The sequence below is a fragment of the Panthera leo genome, chromosome D2 (assembly GCF_018350215.1).
Source record: "Panthera leo isolate Ple1 chromosome D2, P.leo_Ple1_pat1.1, whole genome shotgun sequence".
NCBI lineage: Eukaryota > Metazoa > Chordata > Mammalia > Carnivora > Felidae > Panthera > Panthera leo.
In genome coordinates, this window is record NC_056689.1 from 30889349 (window position 1) to 30901674 (window position 12326).

At 57.2% G+C, this 12326-nt stretch overlaps 1 protein-coding gene across 3 annotated transcripts in view; it reads left to right on the top strand.

Annotated features, from left to right (window-relative positions):
- Positions 1-12326, top strand: part of PALD1 (phosphatase domain containing paladin 1) — a 72601-nt gene that overhangs the window by 42734 nt on the left and 17541 nt on the right. For 2 of the 3 annotated variants that reach the window (XM_042908520.1, XM_042908519.1), the window contains exons 6-18: positions 177-337; positions 569-644; positions 1398-1549; positions 1902-2001; positions 2198-2302; positions 4579-4674; positions 5114-5242; positions 5743-5859; positions 5937-6092; positions 6403-6585; positions 7721-7861; positions 8099-8170; positions 10188-10328. In XM_042908520.1, coding sequence (XP_042764454.1) covers positions 177-337; positions 569-644; positions 1398-1549; positions 1902-2001; positions 2198-2302; positions 4579-4674; positions 5114-5242; positions 5743-5859; positions 5937-6092; positions 6403-6585; positions 7721-7861; positions 8099-8170; positions 10188-10328 — 1629 coding nt within the window. The remainder of the gene's footprint in view (positions 1-176; positions 338-568; positions 645-1397; positions 1550-1901; positions 2002-2197; positions 2303-4578; positions 4675-5113; positions 5243-5742; positions 5860-5936; positions 6093-6402; positions 6586-7720; positions 7862-8098; positions 8171-10187; positions 10329-12326) is intronic. The other variant, XM_042908521.1, reaches the window with a different exon arrangement.

Below are 12326 nucleotides of genomic sequence, written 5' to 3' on the forward strand. Positions count from 1 at the left end.
CCCATCCCGTCAGGACTCCCAGAGCACAGAGCACCTGTGGCCAGCTAGTTCCCGCCGGGGGAGGAGCAGCCGATCCGGGGCCTCCATGCGGTCTCCTCACTCTACGGCTCAGCCAGGAAGGCCGGGAGGGGCCTGGAGGTCAGTCATGGCCCTCTGGCCCCCACTCCTCCATCTAGATCCATGACTTTGCCCAGCTGAGTGAGAACACGTACCACGTGTACCACAATATTGAGGATCTGCTGGGGGAGCCCCATGCTGTGGCCATCCGGGGTGAGGACGATGTGCACGTGACCGAGGAGGTGTTCAAGCGGCCTCTCTTCCTGCAGCCCACCTACAGGTACTGAGGGCTGGTCCCACCTGGGGTCACCAGCTGACTCGGGGCCACACGGGAGGCCGGTGTGCTGGGCATGGGTGTTCTCTGGCCGTGCTCTCCAGCTGTGGCCTCAGTTTCACCGTCTGCAGGTTGGGCGGAATTCCCTACACCTCTCTCTCCCACAAGAATGTGGGGGGCGGGGGGATGCCCAGGGTGGGTAGCCTGCCTGATGGGTTTCTCCCCCTCACCTGGCAGGTACCACCGCCTGCCCCTGCCAGAGCAAGGGGCCCCCCTGGAAGCCCAGTTTGATGCCTTTGTGAGCGTCCTTCGGGTAAGTCAGCGCAGGAGGGGGTGATGGGAGCACGGAGTAGGGACAGGTCCCTGGAGAGCAGGTCTGTGTCTTAGGCCCTGTCTCCATGGAGATGCTCAGGGCGAGTGTGGCCTCTGGGTTTCCTCAGAGGAAGGCTCCATTCTGTGTTGTGTAGGAGGTCGAGTGTGTGTGTGTGTGTGTGTGTGTGTGTGTGTATCTCTGTGTGGGGTGTGTGTGGGAGTGTATATTCTCTAAGGCCAGCCAAGCATTGATGGTCTGAGGGGTGGGGCTCTGGGCAGGCTCAGCTGCTAACTTGCTGTGTGAGCTTGGACGAATCACCTGACCTCTCTAGACATCAAGTTACTGGAGCTAAAAAATTCTTATCTGTAGGCTCCTGAGCTGGTGTTCCCTGAGTACTGGTGGTGTTTCTTCTCCAGCCCTTTCGGGAGGCCACCTTATTTAATTTGTATCTCGTGGGGTGGGGGGTTGTTAGATACAGGTCTGGCCTCCTGGGCGGTCTCACTTCCAGGACCAGCTCGTGGAGCTCCCCCGGGGCCAGGGAAGGAGGCAGGGCCGTGCTCCCCGGGGGCAGGTGGGAACAGATGGGACTTTGAAGTTTAGTAAAAGAGGCTGAGCCACCTGCCTCTCTGGGCCCCCCTTGCCCAAGACTGTGGGGCAGGGGTGGGCTGATGTCACGACCCCCTCCCCTGACTTGGGCCCCAGCAGAAGGGGTTTTCAGGTCCCCCTGTTGCTGACGGTCATGGTCTTTCCCAGGAGACCCCCAGCCTGCTGCCGCTCCGAGATGCCCACGGGCCTCCCCCTGCTCTCCTCTTCAGCTGCCAGACAGGCGTGGGCAGGACCAACCTGGGAATGACCCTGGGTACCCTCATCCTGTTTCACCACAGCCGGGCTGCCTCGAGGCCGGAGTGAGTGTCCCAAGGGGCTGCAGGGATGAGTGGAGGAGGGGACGGGCTGCCAGAATGCTGGGGACACGTCAGGGACCCGGGGCCAGAGCTGGAGATGGGGCGTGTGGGGTTCGTTTCCTGGGTTGCCGCAGACTTGCTGAGTCACGTGAAAAAAGTCGCTTGACCTCTCTGGGCCTCAGTTTCCCCAGTAGGGAAAATGCCCCTTGCTTCCTTCAACCTGAATGGGGAGGAAGACTTGGAGCCTGTAGCCCGGTGCCCCTCAGCGGCCACGTGAATGGAAGCGTGTCAAGAGGAGGACAGGAATCGAAGCCTTTGGGAGCACTGACCGTGCTACTGACCCCTTCCTTGTCAGGGCTGTCCCCCTGCAGACCAAGCCACTGCCCATGGAGCAGCTCCAGGTGATCCAGAGCTTTCTCCACATGGTGCCTCAGGGCAGGAAGATGGTGGACGAGGTGAGTGAGGGGGCTGGCGGCCGGGGCGGTGGAGGGGCCTTCACTGCTCCCCTGCTGGGCTCTCTTCCTCCCCTGACACCTCCCCCTTCTAGGCAAACCTTCTTTCCCTTTTTCTTCCCGTCTGTCTCCGCCATCTCCCCCGCCCCGCTCCCTCCCTGCTGCCCTCCCCTCCTCTCTGCCCGGGTCGGGGCGCCAGGTGGACAGAGCCATCACCGCCTGTGCAGAGATGCATAACCTGAAGGAGGCCATCTTGGAAAACCAGAGGAAGCTGGAAAGTGTCCGGCCGGCCGGCCCAGCCCAGGTGAGGCACAGAGAGGGTCTGCTTTTGCCTGAGTCCTGCAGCCTCATTTTGGTAGGACTATTGACTGGTTTCTTGCCGACGGACTTTTCCTGGTTGCTTCTTCTCCCAGAGAGGAGAGGTGTTGATAGAGGAGCTGGGCCTGCAGGAAGGACGGACAAGGAAGAGTGGAAGTTTACTTTCCCTGGCCAGGTCTCCTTGCTGCAGAATAAACAGGATGGAGGAAGCGGCTGCTGGCGGGGGTGCCTGGGGCCTCTTGGGCCCAGAGACTTCCCAGACTGCTCATGGCTCCCCCTGCAAATCGGTCCCTTGCTGTGTCTTTGGGGAGGCCAGGGTTTGGTCCAGGGCGCTGCTTCTGGAAGAGCGATGGGCCCTGGGCTGTCTCTGCGGCCCTGTCCCTACGCTCTGGGGAGAGGGGGTTGTCGTGACAGTGTTTGCGCACAGCGCGTGGAAGGAATCTAAGGCCTTCAGAGACTGTTCCTTAACACTTAAAAAAACGTATCTCTTAAAAGCAATAGTATAGTACAGAAAATTGAGAAATGAGAGAAGGAAAAGAGGCACCCATCATCCCTGTGCGGCTTTGGGGCTGGCTTCCTTCCATGTGCTTTGTGATGATCTTGTGTGGGGGCCCGGGGGACGGTTTGCGTCCTGCTCATGGCCTATCACTTCACTCTCTCATGCATCCCTGCTCATTGTCCTCGAGATCTTTGCTGGCTGTGTCACTTAAGCCCACTGGGTGGCTCAACCATTGTTGGCCTGGCGGGGGGGGGGAAAAGGGCACGGGCTGTGGCCTGACCACCTGGGTTCTGGTCCTGGCCGTGCCACCTACAGGTGTGTGGGCGTGGGCAACCTGCTTAACTGCTCTGTGCCTCAGTTTCCCCACTCGTAAAACGGGGCCAGTAATCATAGCCACCCCGTAGGATTGTTGTGAGGACCCACCAAAGTAAGAGCCATGAAGCACTTAGCAGGGAGCCTGGCACAGAGCAGATGTCCCTGGCATGTCACCTGCCGTGGTTTACTAATCGGCCCCTCCTGTGAGACAGTTGAGTTGCTCATCAGTGCAAATTCTTTTGCATCAAGATAACTTCATGAAAATGAAGCTCTTCTGTATTTAGGTTTTTCTCCCTTAGTCTAGATCACAGGTTGGCAAATGAAGACCCATAGGCCAAATGCAACCTGCCAGCTTGATTTTGTAGATAAGTTTTATTTTGTTGTGTATTTTTTTCGAGAGAGCATGAGGGAGCACAAGCAGGGGAGGGGTAGAGGGAAAGAGAGACTCTCAAGCAGGCTCCACGCTCAGTGTGGAGCCGAACATGGGGCTCGATCCCACAACCCTGGGAGCATGACCTCAGCCGAAATCAAGAGTCAGACGCCCAACCGACTGAGCCAGCCAGGCGCCCCTGTTAAATACGTTTTATTGGAACATGGTCTTGCCCGTTCATTTCAGGACCATCTGTGGCACAGCTGGAAGAGAGACCCTAGAATATTTACTGGCCTTTTATAGAAATAGAAGTTTGCTGACCTCTGGCCTAGATTCCCAAAGATGGGATTAAATGTAATCCAAGGGCATGACCTTTCGGGCCTCTATGAATCTCGCTTGCCCTCCAGAAGGTGGTACTGACCCAGCAGGAGAACCCTGAGATTGGAGGGTGAAGAGAGGGACCTGGGATTCTCTCTGACAGCTCCCTACCCAGAGCATGCTGGGCTGGGCTTAGGACATTTGTTTGGGGACCCAGCTCTCCCTGCCAACAGCTGTGTGACTGAGCAAGTCACTTCATTTCTCAGAACCTCTGTCAAGTAAGGATAATGATAATGGCCCCCTTGGAGCACTGTTGTGAGGGTCTTTCTGTTTTCTTGTGGGGAAGGTCACAGTTGTTAAGGGAGGGCCTCTGGGTTACAGAAGGGTGTTTTTATCTACTTGTTTCTTCAACACGATCGTGCACGGCCCCTGCAGGGGGGGTGGCCTTGGTGCAAAGGGGAGTGGATCCCAGCCTATTTCTGGGCGCAGAACCTGTGGGGGAGGCTCCCTGCTCCGATAGCGGTAGTCCTGGTGGAGTCACCAGTGGCTTTCCCGGGGCCACAGATGAATCCCAGCAAGTGGGATAGGGTTAGACGCTTGGAAGAACTTCCAGCCTGGCAGAGCTGTGTCACAAAGGGAGGGGAGATTGTGTCCTGGGGATTTCAGAGGCTTAGCGTCTGCCCTTCTGGGGATGGGAACGGGGTAGCCCCAGGAGCCCCCTCTTTACCACCGGCCCTTCTTCCCCATCACCTCCTCTCAGGGAAGCAGCAGCCAGCATGGTGTCCGGCAGAGGGCGCTGCAGAGCCTGGAGCGATACTTCTACCTGATCCTGTTTAACTACTATCTCCATGAGCAGGTGGGGCTGGGGAATGAGTGGACCCACAACCCCTTCTCCTGGGGTCCCTCCAGGCCTCTCCACCACGGTGACTGGCATGGGGTCACCAAGGACCCCGATGGAGCGGGGGAGGAGCATGGGGACGTGTGCGCTGGTCGCAGAGGAAGGTGGGTGTGGGGAGGCAAGGAGAGACCAGATAGAGTGGTGGTCCTAGAGCAGGTCAGGCAAAGAGCGGGCCCACCTCTCTCTGCCCTGGGTTCGTCTCTGTACCCTTAGGCAGGGTATCAGAGCCTGGAAGGATCTTGCTTTGGACCTCCTGGTCGTCTCTCTCCAGCCTCTCTCCCCTGCCCTGGACCATGATGGATGTCTCTTGAGGGCTCCCCCACCACAGGGCAGGCTGGGAGAGTTTGGGGTGGCCTCGTGCCCCTGAACTCCCATCTCTCTCCGCCTTGGGCTGCAGTACCCGCTGGCCTTTGCCCTCAGTTTCAGCCGCTGGCTCTGTGCCCATCCTGAGCTGTACCGCCTGCCTGTGACCCTGAGCTCAGCGGGGCCTGTCGTCCCTGGGGACCTCCTCACTAAGGGCTCTCTGGTGAGTGTGGCCGGCTGTCTGGGGACGTAGAAATGGGTGTGGGCTGGCCACGGGGCCGGTGCGCCCTCGATTCCTGAGGGGTTGGGTTGGTTACACATTGGTCCCCTTCACAGGAGGCAAAGGGGTGATGGCCTTTGGGGTGGTAGAGTCCTCCTATGGGTGACGTGGGTTGATCTCAGGCCCCAAGAAGCATCTGCCGCTTTGGCCATTGCTGTGGTACCCTCTCCTCCTCCGCAAACCCAGGTGCTCGGGACAGGGAGTCAGGAAACCTGGTTCTGATGTCTTTGCCACCGGCCTCTCATCTTTGAGCCTCACCTTCCTCATCTGGAGGGTGGGCAGTATCGCTCTGCTCCTTGCCAGGGTGGTGACGAAGTTCCAAGTGTGCAAAAGTGCTTTGTAAACCGTAAAGTGCTGCTCCCGGCCCGCCTCTGCCCGCCTTGGGCCAGGCCCTGAGTCTCAAGGCAGCTGCTGCGGTCACAGGCTTGCTGCTCTCCCCACAGGGGGCGGACGACCTCATCTCCCCAGACGCACTCAGCACCGTCAGAGAGATGGACGTGGCCAACTTCCGGCGGGTGCCCCGCATGCCTATCTATGGCACAGCCCAGCCCAGCGCCAAGGTGAGCACCCCAGAGGCCCCAGGGGGCTCGGGGGAGAGGGTGGAGCCCTTTCACTGACGGCCCTCCTGTCCCCCCAGGCCCTGGGGAGTATCCTGGCCTACCTGACCGATGCCAAGCGGAAGCTGAAGCATGTCGTGTGGGTCAACCTGAGGGAGGAGGCCGTGTTGGAGTGTGACGGGCACACCCACAGCCTGCGGTGGCCTGGGCCCCCCATGGCCCCTGACCAGCTTGAGGTGAGGCCGTCCTGCCTTCTGCACAGCCCTACCTCAGACCCTCCCCCGGCAGGGTCTTCAGAAGGTTCCGTGCTCCTCTTGTAAGATGGAGAAACTGAGGCCCCAGGAGGAGCAGACTCAGGGAGGGGCTGATTTAGGACTCCCATTTCGGCCATCTCTCCCCGGCTCTGGGTCTGGCTCTCACCCCTGAGGCTCAGGGCAGGGCTGCTCCCCAAAGCCGGGACTGGTCCTGGCCATGGCAGGCTTTGGCCTTCTGGGGTGGCCTGGAGGCTGCCTCAGTGGCCTGACCCTCTGTCCCACCCTCCCCTAGCACCTGGAGATCCAGCTGAAGGCCCACCTGAGTACGCCTCTCCCAGGCACGGGGGGGCCACCGACCCGCAGGTTCCAGACGTGCCTCACCACACGGGAGGTCTTCGCCCAGCACCGTGGGGCCTACCCCGGCCTCACTTACCACCGCATCCCCGTGCCAGACTTCTGCGCCCCCTGCGAGGAGGTGAGGGGGCTGCGCAGGCCGGGCCTCTGTGGGGCAGAGGAGGCCCTCTCCCGCCTCCCCTCCGGCCCGGGCCTCGGCTGTGGGCACAGCTCTCCTGGGGGCCTGGGAGCTCGTTCAGCCTTCAGATTTGGCCCAGGTGGTTTATTCACAGCTTCGCGTCTGCATGTGCTTGTATGTGCGTGTGTGCTTATTATGTGTTGCAGGTGTTTGTGGCGAATGTGCGTCTGTTGGGGAGGCGTGTTTGGAGCGGGTGTGGGTGTCACTGTGGAGTGTGTGTATGTGTGTGGTGGGTGTGTTTGTGTGGAATCTGCGACGTTCTTCTGGTCTTTACCGGGGGATACGTGGAGAACGTGCCTTTGGGGAACCGTGTGTTGTCGTGTGGGTACGGGGTTTGTGGAAGAGGGAGCTGCGGAGTGCTGGTGTATGACCAGGGTTGTGTGGGCGTGGTCTCTGTAGGGTTGTGTCTTTGCAGGTGTCTGTGTGGTTTGTGTCTTTAAGGTACAGGGGATGCATCTGGGGTGGGGGGGGTGTGCCCGCCACTTCCGGCATGTGGGTCGCTGTGCGATGTGTTGGGTGTTTGGTGATGTGTCCGTGCGGAGTGTGTTCTGTGCCGGGGGTGTGTGGGGACTTCTGATGTGTACCCTGTAGTAGGTGATGGCTGGGGCTCGGATTCCCTGCCCCTGTGGGTCTGGTGGCCCGTAGTTTGTCGCCCCCTCGTGGACATGTGCTGCAGTGCTCTGCTGAGGTCAGACCCCTGCCCTTGGGCTGGGTCGCGGGTTGGGCCCTTCCCAGGGAGGCAACAGGGCCAGGGCCTGGGAACACAGCTCATGGGAGTGGCATACACGTTTTGTGTCCTGGCAGTGTGTGTGTGTGTGTGTGTGTGTGTGTGTGTGTGTGTCTGCTTGTATGTCTGGTCCTGGCGCCTGGGGTAGGGGTGACGGTACACAGGGGTGTGGCCATTTACGTGCACGTGGTGAGTTGAGTGGTGAGCGCACAGGTTGTGAGCCTGACCCAGAACCTGGCACGGGGTATCCCGGGACAGCTGCTGGGATTTGCTGTTTGCGGGGGCGGGGGCCGTGTTGGGAGCCTGCGGCCTCGAGCACCTGCCGACTTAGCCCCTGGTCTCCCCACCCAGGATTTCGACCGACTGCTCGAGTCCCTGCGGGCTGCCCTCGCCAAGGACGCGGGCACCGGCTTCGTGTTCAGCTGCCTCAGTGGCCAGGGCCGGACCACGACCGCCATGGTGGTGGCTGTGCTCGCCTTCTGGCACATCCAAGTATGCGTGGCCTGTCACGTGTGGATGGGGCAGGGTGGGGCTCGGTCCGGGGACGCTGGCTGCGGCAGGAGGGTGTGGGGGGCAGAGACGGGGCCTGGCGCGGTCCTGGAGCCTCTCCCATCAGTCTTGGGCAGAGGGCACGTGGGGCTGGCAGCGCCCCCGGCAAGGGGCTCCCCGCAGCGGGAGGGTGTGGCCTGGACAGAGGTGCTCCCTGTACTAGCAGCTGTCCTCCCTCAGGGCTTCCCCGAGGTGGGCGAGGAGGAGCTTGTGAGTGTGCCTGATGCCAAGTTCACCAAGGGCGAATTTGAGGTGAGCATGCCCCAAGGGGCCCCCGGGGGATGCCTGGGCGAGGGGAGAGGGCACGTCTCACTGGCAGTCAGGGGATCCTCAGAGCTCCTCTTCATGATGTCACCTTCTTCCACCTCATCATCTCCGTGCTCCCCTGCTCCCATTTCACAGTGAGCAAACCAAAGCACAGGTCCGCTTGGCTCCGGGCCCTGGCCAATGGCGATTGGAGAAGAGCGGGGTCGGTCTAGCCTGGCCCTGCCGCTGGGCTGCTCCGCCCTGGGGGAGGCCCCTGGCCACCATCTCGTCTGGGTGACACCGACGCTGCCTGACAGGCACTTGGGACCCAGCTGTGGCTGGTGACCTCGATGCGGGGTCAGGGCCTGTCCTGCCCCACCCCCGTTTCAGTCCAGGGCACTGAATGCATAGCCACTAACATTTCTAATTTAGTCAGCCCTGTATTGTACGCTTGCCACGTGTCATCAATTCAGACACCCTGCAAGTAGGCGGCTATGTCCCTGCCCTACAGATGGGGAACGTGGAGCTCAGAGCTGGCATGGGGCTCTCTGGCGTTGGTGCTGTGGTCGGCTCCCGCCTGGTTGGCTGGCCTCCTCACATTGCTCTTGCCTTGCTGTCCCTGCTGCCCTGTCACCCTGGCCTCAAACTTGTCAAGCTCCCTCAGCTTCTTGGCCTTTGCATATGCTGTTCCCTCTCCGGAAACTCCTCTTTTCCTTCCCCTTGCTGATTTGCTGATTCTTAGATTTTTGTGTTTTTTTAATTGTGGTAAAATATACGTACGATGTAATTTACCATTTTAACCAGCCTTAAAGCGTACATTCGCATTGTCGTGCACGTTCACATTGTCGTGCAACCATCGAGTACCTTCGCATTGTTGTGCAACCATTACCATCATCCGCCTCCAGGACTCTTTCTTCATTGAAAACTGACCGTCCTCACAAAACAGCAACTCCCCATTCCTCCCTCCCCTCAGCCCCTGGTGACCACTGTTCTATTTTCTGTCTCTATGGATTTGACTGTTCTAGGTACCTCAGATAAGTAGGATCATAGAGAATTTCTCCTTTTGTGTTTGGTTTATTTCACTTAGCACAGCATGGTGTTCTTGAGGTTCCGTCGTGTTGAGTGTCTATTAGAATTTCACTCTTTTTTAAGACTGGGTAGCATTCTGTTGTATATACAGACCACATTCTGTTTATCAATTTATCTGCCGGTCGACACAGGTTATTTTCACCTTGTGGCTGTTGTGAATGATGCTGCTCTAAACAGGGGAGTACAAATACCCATTCAAATATCTGCTTGCACTTTTAGAAGTAGAATTGCTGGATCATATGGCAGCCCGCTTAATTTTTGAACAACTTCCGTACTGTGTTCCATGGCAGTGGCACCATGTTACACTTCCACCAGCAAAGCACCAGGGTTTTCGTTTCCCCAGCACCTGTTGTTTTTTGTTCTGATAGCAGCCATCCTAGTGGGTGTGAGGTGGCATCTCACTGTGGTTTTGAGTTGTGTTTCCCTAATGATGAGGGATGCTGAGCATCTTTCCATGTGCTTATGGGCCACCTGCGTGTCTTCTATGGAGAAGTGCCTGTTCAGGTGCTTTGCCCATTTTTGATTTGGTTTGTTTTGTTGTTGCATTATGGGAATTTTTAAACATATTCTGGATATCAATCCCTTATCCGATACGTGATTTGTAAATATTTCCTTTGCTTCTGTTGGTTGCCCTTTGACACCGTTGATAGTGTCCTTGCTTTTGTTGCCTTTGCTTCTGATGTCATATCTAACAAATCATTGTCCAATGCAACATCATGAAGCTTTCGTCTGTATTTTCTTCTAAGAGTCTCATGGTTTTAGCTCTTTGTTTAGCTCTTTGATCCGTTTTGAGTTAAACTTGCATGTGAATATCCAGTTTTCCCAGCACTGTTTCTTGGAAATGGGCCTTGAGGTGGCCCTTAGTGTGGGGTGAGCCTGGGGCTGGGGGCCCCACCTACCCTCCTTGGTTTTCTCGGTGCTCCTCTGGCCCCAGGTGGTGATGAAGGTGGTGCAGCTGCTGCCCGCTGGGCACCAGGTGAAGAAGGAGGTAGATGCAGCCCTGGACACAGTCAGTGAGACCATGACGCCCATGCACTACCACCTGCGGGAAATCATCATCTGCACCTACCGCCAGGTGAGCCTCGCCCGGACCCAGGTGTCCTTCCCCATGTGCACGGCCCGGGTTGTGTTTGACTGGGTGTGAGGTGGCTAGGGATCCTGGGGGACCCCCCTCAGTTCTTAGTTACTTCTTCGCCTTCTGCAAGTGATCTGTGAAATGGAAACACACCCCGCCCCAACTCATCCTGGCTTGGCTTTGGAGTGCTTGATCTCCAGCACCGGCGATATTCAGAGTAACCGCTGCTGCAGCCCTGGGACCAGTCACGGTGTGGCCGGTCAGAGCAAACACCCTGTCCTAGACCCCTGTGGTACCGGGTGTTAACCCTTCCATTCCTGGGTTATGAGGGGCACCGAGGGTCTCGGGCAAGAGTCAGGTTGGTAGATGGGGCCACTCCAAGGTCTTGGCAGGTGGCCATGTAACCACCTGCAGGGAAGCCGTTCAGTGTTTTAGCAGCTGATGCTGCCCGGCTGCCCACCCAGGACCCGTGTATGTCTGTGCTGCTCGGGGCTGGCCCCAGATTGACCTGCTCAGTTAAAAATTCTGTTTGAATAACTCTTTAAGTTATAAGAATTAAAGGGTTGGGGCTCCTGGGTGGCTCAGTCGGTTGAGCGTCTGACTTTGCCTCAGGTCACGATCTTAGGATTCGTGAGTTCCAGCCCCGCATCGGTCTCTGTGCTGACGGCTCAGAGCCTGGTGTCTGCTTTCGATTCTGTGTCTCCCTCTCTCTCTGCCCCTCCCTCACTCATGCTTTGTCTCTCTCTGCCTCTCAAAAATGAATAAACGTTGAAAATTAAAAAAAAAAATTAAAAGGTTGGGGTGCCTGGGCAGGTCAGTTCAGTTAAGCGTCTGACTTTTGATTTTGGGTCCGGTCATGATCTCATAGTCATGAGATCAAGCCCCCAGTGGGGCTCCCCATTCTCTCTCTCTCTCTCTCTCTCTCTCCCTCTCCCTCTCCCTCTCTCTCCCTCCCTCCCTTTCTCCCTCACCCCCTCTCTTGCCCCTCCTTTGTGCATGCATGTGTGTGCACGCTCTCTCTCTCTCTCAAAAAATAAAAAGTCTCCATGAAAGTACAAATTTTATGAAAAATCCAGGATTTCAGCCTATTTAGAAAAAAATGTGCCTTTCAATTAGTTGTCTGCAGGGCTCTGTCATATACAGCCCTCCTGGCCCAGTCATAGGACTTGACATTACCTTTTGGTAACCAGGCTCACCCGCCCCCATTCCAGAGGCCAGGATGCTGCTGACCTCCGCTGGGGGAGGATGAGGATCCCTGAACCCCATGCAGGGGTTCCTGGTCGTGGGGTTAGTCGTAGTGAGAAGCGGTGGGTCGGAGCAGAAGGAAGATATAGAGTCATTCCCCAGTATGGCCACCAGGTGGCCATAGTGAGCTGGGCCTGGGCCAAACTCAAAGGGCCTGAAGAGCAGGTCTTCATCTCGTCTTTTTCATCCCTGCTGCACATAGTTTCACATGGGAGCTTTAAAACCTTCCCATGCCTGAGTTGCATCCCTAGAGAGCCTGATTTAGTAGGTGTGCTTGGGGGGCCAGGGAGTGGGTCCTTTTTTTTTAAGTTCCCTAGATGCTTGCAATGCGTAGTCAAGGTTGAGAACCACATAGTCTAGGCAGAAGTCCCCAACTTTAGTGAGTTTCAGGATTACCGGGAGGGCCTGTTTAAAACGCATGTCGCTGAGCTCCCGTGCTGAGTTTCCTATTTCGTAGGTCTGGATATCTGGCAAACTCTCAGATGACGCTGATTCTCCTGGTCAGGAGGGCGGGGAGGCGGTGAGGCGTTTCTCCACATCTGGCTAATTATGGTGGTGGTGGTGATTATCGTTTTCATTTGTAGCCTGCCTTCTGGTGTGAAGTGGTATTTCATGATGGTTTTGGTTTACATTTCCTTTATGACTAATAACGTTGAGCATCTTTTCATGAACGTATTATCCATTTGTCTGTCTTCATTTTTTTTTAAAAAATTGTTTAATGTTTATTTTAGAGAGAGATTGAGAGACAGAGCA